Source organism: Leuresthes tenuis, unplaced genomic scaffold, assembly GCF_036924035.1.
Source record: "Leuresthes tenuis unplaced genomic scaffold, fLeuTen1.0.hap1 SCAF_10, whole genome shotgun sequence".
NCBI lineage: Eukaryota > Metazoa > Chordata > Actinopteri > Atheriniformes > Atherinopsidae > Leuresthes > Leuresthes tenuis.
Window position 1 is genome coordinate 21,954,764 of NW_027325364.1, and position 9,952 is coordinate 21,964,715.

Here is a 9,952-nt window from a genome sequence, read left to right on the forward strand (position 1 = left end):
TATACATGTTGCTGTGATATCAGTGTTCGTTCCCAAAACAAACGCCAACATTTGACCGTGGTATTCATGCGGTCGTCCGTCATGCCACTTTGGTATTAAATGTCTCAAGTCCTATGACATCCAATCCCACGTGGCTTCTCTTTCTGAGACAAAGTCGTGCTCTTGAGATGTGTTGGAGTGCCTGAGATACATTTTCAATCAGCGTTTATTCAATTAAACGGGATTAAACCACGTGAGGTTTGAGCTTCAGTTTGAGTTATTTTTTTTAAATCATTAAATGTTTTAACTTTACATTGATTAAATAGATTATGAATGTTAACACATAACGCTGAAGAACATTTGATGAACTTTTTTTTTTTTATAATTGCGAGGAAAGCAGAATCATATAATATAATTATGTCATTACATAAGGCTATTGTTGTGGGACGGAATGAGCTCCTGTGGCAGTCGTTAGCACAGCGGAGCTGATGAAGCCTCTGGCTGTCGTTTAATCTGCATGTTCTATGGAAGGCATTGAGTATTGTTCATTAAGTTGAGCATCTTTTGCAACATTAGTCTCAATCAGCACAACTGCTGTCATCTTAATTCTGGAGACGACTGGACTCTGAAGCAAAGGACTAAAGATTTAAACCAAATAAATCCACACTTTATTACTTTTTTACATACAATGAATTTATTGTAATCATTAAAGAATATCAATTCAAGTTTTGTTATAAATCTGACTGACCGGGTTTTAACGTTAACAATCGTTTGAAACAGTCACAAAAACAAGTGAACATTATGTTAACATCTCCGAAGGCTTTGTGGATATTTTACTGAACCCACAAATTAATCCCATACCGTAATATGTTTACAGAGATAAGTGAGAATGTACGCCTGTACCTAATGTATGTCTACATATTTCTAGTTTCTCTTAGAATAACACACACGGGTCCCTTTCAATGAATTATCAAATGAAGTTGATTCACTGAACAACAGACCTTTATAAAACTCAGTGTATGTAGCACACAGCTTTAATAAGTCAGAATTAGTAGCTGAACCAGGCAGGCCTCTTCCTGGCCCTCTCCACTATCCTCTTGTCTTTGTCCTGCTCCCTTGGCTTTTCACCCTCATACAGGATGACAGTCTCCACGGTCGGGGCCCTCAGCGGGCCGCCTTCCATTGCATTAATCTGCTGGCGAATGAGAGCAGTCTCCTTGCAAACCTTAGCGTAACAGAAGCCACACAGGATGTGTTTCTGCTTCAAGTGGCCACACTCCAGACAGGGCTCGATGTTGTTCTGAGAGACAGACGAACAGCAGGATTAACGTTGTTACCTATTCCTTCAAAGTTATCAGCGAACACAACTTCTATTTACTAGGATTTATGAACACAAATAACTGAGAATAAAAGAAATGTTTACATTTATGCATTTGGATCTGTTACGAGACTGAGCATGACTTGAGTCAGATGAAGTTAAAATTAGGAGAAAAAACACTTTGCAATACATTCCTGTTACATTTTCTGATTAGCATGACAATCTTAGAGGAGCCCAACTACCCTAAATAGTTTTCTTTCAAGCAGTTCTCTGAAGAATCTGAATATTTTATTCAGTATGTCAAAAAATGACTCTTTTGCTGATTTAATGAAAGAAATCTTCCAATAGTGACTTTACTGCGAAGACAGAAGCTACCCAATACCTAATAATACTACCAAACTGTAAATAAGGTAACAGACAGAGGGCCTAATAATGAAAACACATGCCTGTATACAAAGCTTGTATATTGTAGTTTATGCTGTAGCTGCTTTGCTGTAAACACAGATCTGCTTTTAACTGAACTTCAGTGTTCTGTATACTATGCATTCAACTGAAAACACTGTTTTGCTGCCAGTGCCAGACAACATAGTGGCATCTATTTATCTGGTATTACTGTCTTTTGGTGCTTCACAAAGATAGTTTTTCTTTTTCCTTCTAGCTTGTCCAAGTCACTGTGCTGAAGACTAACTGAAATATAATGAAAATGCTCAGTTATTGATAGTTGTCCGGCTGTGTAGATGGTCTCTGCACTAATAAAACTGTAATAAACGTCAGAGTCTCTTGCTCTGCATTTCTTAAAAGCCACACATTATTCCAGGGAACCAGCATTTTATAAAACAATATCATTATTCTATACGAAACTGTTCAAATTATGGTGTGAATAAGGTGCTACTCCTATTCACATTTCTCTAACTGAGCTTCTGGTTAGTTATATTAAACTGTCACCAAATGGAGACATTTTTAAATCCAGGTTAAAAACATTTCTTTTCTCATGTATCTATGCATGAAATCTGCACAGTATATTTTAACTTATCTAGACTGTTGCTTGTTTTTAATAATTTTAATAATTTCATTTATTTCTATTTATATTCTTTTACATATTTTAATGCTTTTATTTTATGTAAAGCACTTTGAATTGTTTTGTACATGAAATGTACAATACAAATAAATTTGACTATGACTTTATATCTTGTTGGTCAAATTGTCCATATTTGCAGTGTACATTCAAAGTACTTCACAGCAAAACAATAGTGACCATCTTTATTTTGTATACAGCTACAAATAAGATCAATTTAGCAAACAATATTGTTTGGGGTTGAATCAACACCTCGAGAAGACAAAGGAAACACTGAATATACCTGAACTTTTATCAGTTTGCTTTCATGTCTCCTCCTGGTGCGGTTGACCTCTATGGTGCGTCTTTTCTTGGGTGCTGCCATCCACAGGATGCTGTCCAGGAGGGCATCGGGCTGGTCGGGGCTCTCCTGCTCCTCAAGCTGATGCTCCTGGTCGAGCTGAGGCAGAAGGCTGGGGCCATTCACTGCCAGCGCTGGAGCTGCATACAGAGAGGACATAACGTGACATTTAGTCCGGATGTTAACCGACTTCACTCTGCTCAGAAAATGGGAAGTGAACGTGAAATGATAGTCAGGAAAATACAACTACAAACAAAAGTTATTGACGCAACTGGGTTGAATTGAATGAAAAAAAAGTTTAATTGTTGTGCGAGTGTGGCGCCTCCGATATGGTCTGAGTAAAAATACCCGGCGCGGGTGGTCCAGTGAGTAAACTCACCCAGCTGTGTATCGAGTCCAGCTACCCGAAGAAGTCTACTTTCAATGCGTTGCAAAGAGCATCTAAGACTGTGAACCAACGCGGCTAAATTCATCATTTTATGCTGCTTTCCCTACTAACATGTCAAACAGCTCACGGTCACTGAGGTTTTCAGCGTCATTAATCAGCGACAGCAAAATATTCTTCTTCTTCTGGTGTCCGGCAGAGAAAACGGCAGTTGACATTTTGCCGCCATCTAGTGGTGAAAATAGCTAAACCGCATTCGTGTATTTGAAGCGTATTCTCGATACGCTCCTGTAATGTTCTGTCCTGTGCTTCCTCTCATGGACATCTCTTTTGGTCAAAGATCAATAGCTGAATGTTTTTGGAAGATGTTGTTTAGATACAAAGAGCTTTAACAGGAGATAAAAGCTCTAAAATGTTGTGGCAACGAGACACATGTCAGATAATCGATAAAAGTTTGCAGGGAACCAACAAAAAGGTAGAAATTAGTAAGGTAGAATTGAAATCAGTTTTCTTCACAGTGACCCAGATAAACAATGTCATTGTCTGATCTTTCTAATATTGCATCAAATTACTTTAAATTGCAGTCAACTGTTAAACATACTTTACATGCAGTTTTACTAATTAGTTACATAATCCATTGGATTATATTAAAACAGAATTTAATCAAAATAATTTGTGGTTATTTTAAGACAAATTCAAAACCAAATGTAAAAAAATCTTGCGTTACATACCAAAAAATGACTCCAGACAAATTTTAAGACAAAAATTATTTACTAAAAATTATTTGGAAAATAGATTAATCAAACTGAGTTGCACGTATATAGTGTTTCCCTCTGTAATAACCTCCAAAGCACTGGCTAGCATATATACTTGATCAGTTAGAATAAAGCCTATAACCCCATTACAGGCACAAACAGGTTTGATGTATATTCTAAACACTGGGAATGCTGTTATTATTGTGTAAGTCTTTGTTACTACCGTTTTCAGCTATGTGGAGTGTTTCCTCTTGTTAAACTTCAATTTTCAGTGAAAGTGTAATCATTAAAATCTTCATAATCCATAAATCATACCAATAAAAGTCACGATCAACCTTTTAAAGCAGTCTATAACTTTTCCATGCAACGGGATCTCTGCACTGTTTCTTTTGTTTCTGGCTGACGTATTGTAAAGACATAATCAAACTTTAATCAAGCAAACCTCGAGAATGTGATTAAATTACATGTCACGTTTTCAATCAATTTCGGTCGTGGGATTTACATTTAGTCTTGGCAGGTGGCGCTATACACTCCTACGTGTCCGTCCAAGCAGCGTAGAAGAAGAAGAAGTTCAAGATGGCGGAACGTGGCTATAGTTTCTCCCTCACCACATTTAGGTAAACTTAGTTAAAATACTGTTTGAAATTGAAGAAGAAACACAAACTTTTAACGTGCAACGGTTGTTTTTGAATCACGTTTTGATTAAATGTACGAGCCGCCGTCCGTTTTGATGCGGAGATACATTTTTGGAGCCGCTGTGGTTGATGCACTGTCATTGCCGAATAATGAATCGACTAACGTCGCCTGTTAGCATAGCGGCTAACAGCTTTTTAAACGAAACACTCGAGATGCTTGTGCTTTATGTTTACTAGTAGAAACTCTGTACATTTTTTTTATTGCGTGACAATAATTGAACAGGCAGAAAATAGTGCGTTTTGAAATGCTAACCTTTTAAGACACTTGTCTAGCATTGAGTTAGCTTAGATGAGTCAGTTGTTTCAGTTTTTACTTTCAGTTTCGTCTTTTTCCGTTGTTATAGATCTATTCCTATTTTTTTTTCAAATGAAAGTCTTTTATCGCTTGTTTGTGCGATATAGTTTATTTTCCCCTCACCTTTCCCCATGATAATCTAGCATACTGTGTTTCCTCCTGCAGCCCCTCTGGTAAACTGGTCCAGATTGAATATGCGCTGGCAGCTGTAGCAGCCGGAGCTCCCTCAGTTGGCATCAAAGGTGAGGAATATTGGACATCAATAGATTATATTGAACCAAAGAATGAATTTGGGTTTAATGCATACCTGCTGAATAAGGTTAACACATTTTTATTGAATGTGATGTCATTAAATGACATGACTTTGGTGAGAAATGGCCCTTAGGGAATAAACACAACACTTCAAAGGGTATATACTCTTTCTAGGCTTATTGATTGTTTAAAGGTAACTTAATACAAATTAACATAGCATATAATGCTGAAAAATTTTCTCTACATTCTCACTTTTAAGTTGTGTTGGCAAGTTCAATGAGTACACAGAAAGGGAATTGACCACATACCAGAAAAATATTACACTGCACACTATCACACTTATTAATAACTAAGCAGTCACCTGCACACAGTGTGTAACGGATATATTTGGTAAAGCTGCGACAGAAACTTGTACCATTTGTTAAAATTTGCAAGGATGCTAACTATGGTATCTTTTCAGCTTCTAATGGCGTTGTCCTGGCGACAGAGAAGAAGCAAAAGTCCATTCTGTATGACGAACAGAGCGTCCATAAAGTGGAGCCCATCACTAAACACATAGGCATGGTCTACAGCGGCATGGGGCCTGACTACAGGTGTGCAGTGTTTGTGAATGTGAATGCACACAAGCTGTCGCCCCTAACTTAAGACAAGGAGCGTGATGTCTAAGGACTTTTATACACCAAACCGAGATGTAAGAACTGTGGTGATGAAAGGCCTGCTGCTGGGTCTCCTCCTGCCGCCAGTGTCTGAACAAACAAAATGGCACAAATACTACTTTCAGCTGCTGGCCATAACAAATAATCTGCACCTGTGCAAGAAGAGGGGGGCAAAAGTACATACATTATACAATAAGGGAAACTGGAAGGCCACCTTTATTGTTCCTGGATAATGTCGAACAGAGCTTGCCTCTAATTTTCTGTTTCTTCAGTCCACGTTCCTACACTGTTGTTAAACTCTTGCATGTTTTGGAGATAAGAAGGTGACAAATGGGAAGAGATTTTGCGTAATAGGTTAATCGTAGCTATTAATTTTACTACTTCCACCCTCCCTCCTACATTAATCAGCCAATCAGAGTGAGCTTTGACTGACAGCCATAATGGTTGAAAAAAAGAGTATGACAATGCAGATAGAGTGCGCACATCAAATGTTCAAGAGAGAGACACATTTGCCGATATTTTAGGCTTTGCTCAACTGCCAGTTCTTGGCTTGGTGTAAAATGAGGCCCCGAACAGCTTCAAAAGAAGCTGTTGGGGAGCAAAGATAAATTGAATTTACTTGAAATAGCTTGTCTATTCGATTTATACTCAAAGGTTTTTATGTAATAACTTCTTAAAACACAGTGCTCGTCACATTGCCAACCATTTTTCGGGTCTTGTTACTGTGTTAGCATACTTGAGTTTTTTTTTTTTTAAATAAAAAAGGTTTTTTAAGATCAATATTCTGCTTTCCTTTTGGAAATATTTAATATTGAAGAGTTTCATCCTTTGAGGGTTTGCATAAGAAACATCCAGTATCTAGAAGATATTGTTTAGAGTTGTAAGGACTATTGAATGTCTCACGCACAGATGGATTAATGGTTTTTGTCATGCTGACAGGGTTTTAGTGCGACGAGCCCGGAAGCTGGCGCAACAGTACTACCTGGTGTATCAGGAGCCAATTCCCACAGGCCAGCTTGTGCAGAGAGTGGCTTCGGTAATGCAGGAGTACACACAGTCTGGGTGGGTAGACACAAAGACACACTAACATGCACATTCGTATTACATTTACCTATATGTTTAGTAGGTGGAGGAGTCTGTTAATTTATTATTTTATGTGATTGACAGTGATTTTCCTCCCATATTTTTTTTTCCCCAAAAATTTCAGTCAAACCACTGAAAAATATTTTAATTTCATCATTTGAAGGGCCAGGAGCCACATCAGTATATAGTTATGTCAGGTCTTTTAATCTGGTTTCTTTTCCCCCTCTAGTGGAGTGCGTCCATTTGGCGTGTCGCTGCTGATAGCTGGATGGGATGAGGACCACCCTTACTTGTTCCAGTCCGACCCTTCCGTATGTAACTAAACTTCACATTTGGACAGAAACAATTTGAGTCCTCTTTCAATTCAATCTAGTGTTGTCATGAGACCCACAGTTTGGTATCGATACTGTTACCAACATGTATTTCGTTACTTTTCCAAATAAAAAGAGAAAACAAAAGATGGGATTATTTACTTTATTTTAATAGAAAATCTTACTATGTATCAGAAAATAAAAACAAAAACAAAGACAGGCTTTTCTGATGAAGAGATAACCCGATTTTAAGATATATATATAGGCTATTTAAACCAAAGAAAGTGGTAGCTAATTGCAGTGCAGCATTTATTTTTTTGCAGAGCTACTTTTGTGGAGAGTGAAGGGGGCTGGCGTTGCTTGCTTTTAGCACCAAATGCTGCTTTTTTTTCTTCATGGGTATATAAGTGAAATTACCTGTTCTCTGAACTCCTTATGCGGGTCTGGGATCTTGTCCTTTAAGTGTTTTGCCAGGTTGGAAGTGTTTGCACCCTTGGTCAGACATGTTTTGTAACACCGTTTGCACAGTGGTGCTTCGGTGTTAATGGCTTCACCGTGCTCATTTGTTTTAAAGCCAAAGTAATTCCCTATTGCACTTGGTGCACCTGGTTTATCTATTTAGCAGCCGTCATTCTCTCCCTGCTCCTGTATCTCTCTCTCTCTCTCTCTCCCTCTGCTTTATCCCTCTCTGTCGCTCCATGCTGCTCGCTCACTTGCTCCGGCTAGCTCACCTCGGCTCAAAATGCAATGCGGTAATGTCACACGGCAACGTTTATTAAAAAAGAAAAAAAGACCAATCTCATCCATGCGCAGTATAGTACCGTTTTAAATGCCTCAGTACCCCCATTCCAATTTAGTACTGGTATACCGAACAAGCCTAATTCAATCTTTACACGGTTAAGTATTATTTTTAGAACCGTCTTTGTCAGATGCACGACTCGTTACTGACTTTTATTCTTTATTTTGTGACCGGCAGGGTGCATACTTTGCATGGAAAGCTACGGCCATGGGAAAGAACTACGTTAATGGAAAGACATTCCTTGAGAAAAGGTACAAGTTTAGGGTTTTGAATCAGAATAGTTTCAGTGTAATGACTGTGCGTGTAGATATCTAGCTACCATACTTGATAGCTGGGCTCTTTATGGTTACTATAGGTATCTTTTAGATGATTGACTTATGGAGTGTTTGTAAGAATGTATTTAAATCACGGCTCATTTTTAATTAAATATGCATGAGTAATAATGTTAGTTTTTTTGTAAATAAGGTCTAGTTTGAATTCTGGAATATTTTAATTTTGTTCAATATGCCAAAGAGGGACACTACATTATATTATTGATGTCAACTATGTCTTTATCGTTTCCCAGGTATAACAACGACCTGGAGTTAGAAGATGCCATTCACACAGCCATCCTGACATTGAAGGTAGTATTATTAGTGACTTGTCTTAGAATCAGCTATTGGTATCAGTTATGTTCACTGTACTGTCTCTGTGTTCCAGGAGAGTTTTGAAGGTCAGATGACAGAGGAGAATATTGAGGTGGGGATCTGCAATGAGGCTGGCTTCAAAAGACTCACCCCAGCAGAGGTGAAAGACTACCTGGCAGCCATTGCGTGAACAACATCCTCCCTGACAGCTGAGCCCTGTGGCCACATTTCAAGACGTAGTTAACGACACAGTAGCCAACAGTCTCATAACACATTTTTGAAAAACAGTTATTCAGATAGTTTGATCTTGTTGTGTTATTCATTTCTGTTCCACAAACATCCGAGTATGCCTGCAGCGGCCTCACTATATTCCATATTGTTCATGCAAAATGACAGAATCAGACTGGCTACTGACCACTACTGATCTGTACAGATCTGTTGACTTAGTGACAGTTTATACTGTGCAAAGCTAAGTAGGCTGCCACTCACAAATACATTGAATAAAAGTTGGTTTTAAGATGATAGACTCAGGTTATAAAAACTAATTGGCCCCGTTGACCTACACATGCCCTAGTACTGTGAAATGTGGCAGTTGGCTACTGTGCAAATGAAAAGGAATGTGGGGATCTGATGTGTTAAATCTCAATTCTTCCATTGAATCCTTGTTTTGTTATCATTCTTTACTGTGGAAAAAGCACTGCACTGAGTTTAGAAATCAAGCACTATTGCAGTATGAATTAATTTGAAGTTGTGCATATGGTATATGGTTGTACACAACGTAATTTGATTAGTAATGAGACTTAAGTCTTAGCTTTATAGCCTCCAAAAAGTCATCAATCCTAAAACATACCAGGATGGTAGATAAACTGAAGGAAGATGTTACATAGGATCTAATGGAAAGTTTTGAGATTTTACAGTCAGGATCTGGTTGCCTGTACAGCAGTTTTACACAATGTATTCCTTTTTTTTCAGGCTGGAAACAATTCTTAAATTTGTATTTTCTCTCATGGTTTATGTCACTTATTCAAATAAAAAAAAGATGACCTGGTGTTGACTCATTGTTGTAAATTGATATTTTATTTATTTTGAAATGGCATCGCACAGTGAACGCGGTCAGGATTCCATAAATGAGCGCGCATTTTAGAGTACAGCGCGCGCTGACATTTACCGGAACACCTTGTCAAATAGTAGATGTATTCTTCCGCTTGTTCTTGTGTTAATATTTTTTGTTTGTGGTTCAGTAATGACAACAACCGCCACCATACAAACATACACCACTGTTAATGTGATGAAATTAAAGTGACCGTTATACTTGGACTTAATTTACAATTTTAGCAATAGATCTATTTTTGTCGGCGGCAGCTTCTAGCGTCTTACCCCATA

At 38.1% G+C, this 9,952-nt stretch overlaps 2 protein-coding genes across 2 annotated transcripts; one reads left to right on the top strand and one right to left on the bottom strand.

The window, feature by feature from the left end:
• Positions 1-942: 942 nt before the first annotated feature.
• mrpl32 (mitochondrial ribosomal protein L32) lies at positions 943-3,244 on the bottom strand. Its single transcript, XM_072393330.1, has 3 exons — positions 3,092-3,244; positions 2,656-2,852; positions 943-1,279 (listed from the first exon to the last, which is right to left on the bottom strand). The coding sequence occupies exons 1-3, from the start codon at positions 3,186-3,188 to the stop codon at positions 1,028-1,030; spliced, it is 546 nt and encodes a 181-aa protein (XP_072249431.1). The 5' UTR covers positions 3,189-3,244; the 3' UTR covers positions 943-1,027.
• Positions 3,245-4,392: 1,148 nt separating this feature from the next.
• Positions 4,393-9,623, top strand: psma2a (proteasome 20S subunit alpha 2a). The gene is made up of 8 exons (XM_072394761.1): positions 4,393-4,469; positions 5,008-5,084; positions 5,555-5,687; positions 6,690-6,812; positions 7,063-7,144; positions 8,121-8,194; positions 8,509-8,566; positions 8,643-9,623. Exons 1-8 carry the CDS (start codon positions 4,429-4,431, stop codon positions 8,757-8,759), a joined length of 705 nt encoding a protein of 234 aa, XP_072250862.1. The 5' UTR covers positions 4,393-4,428; the 3' UTR covers positions 8,760-9,623.
• The last annotated feature ends 329 nt before the right edge of the window (positions 9,624-9,952 follow it).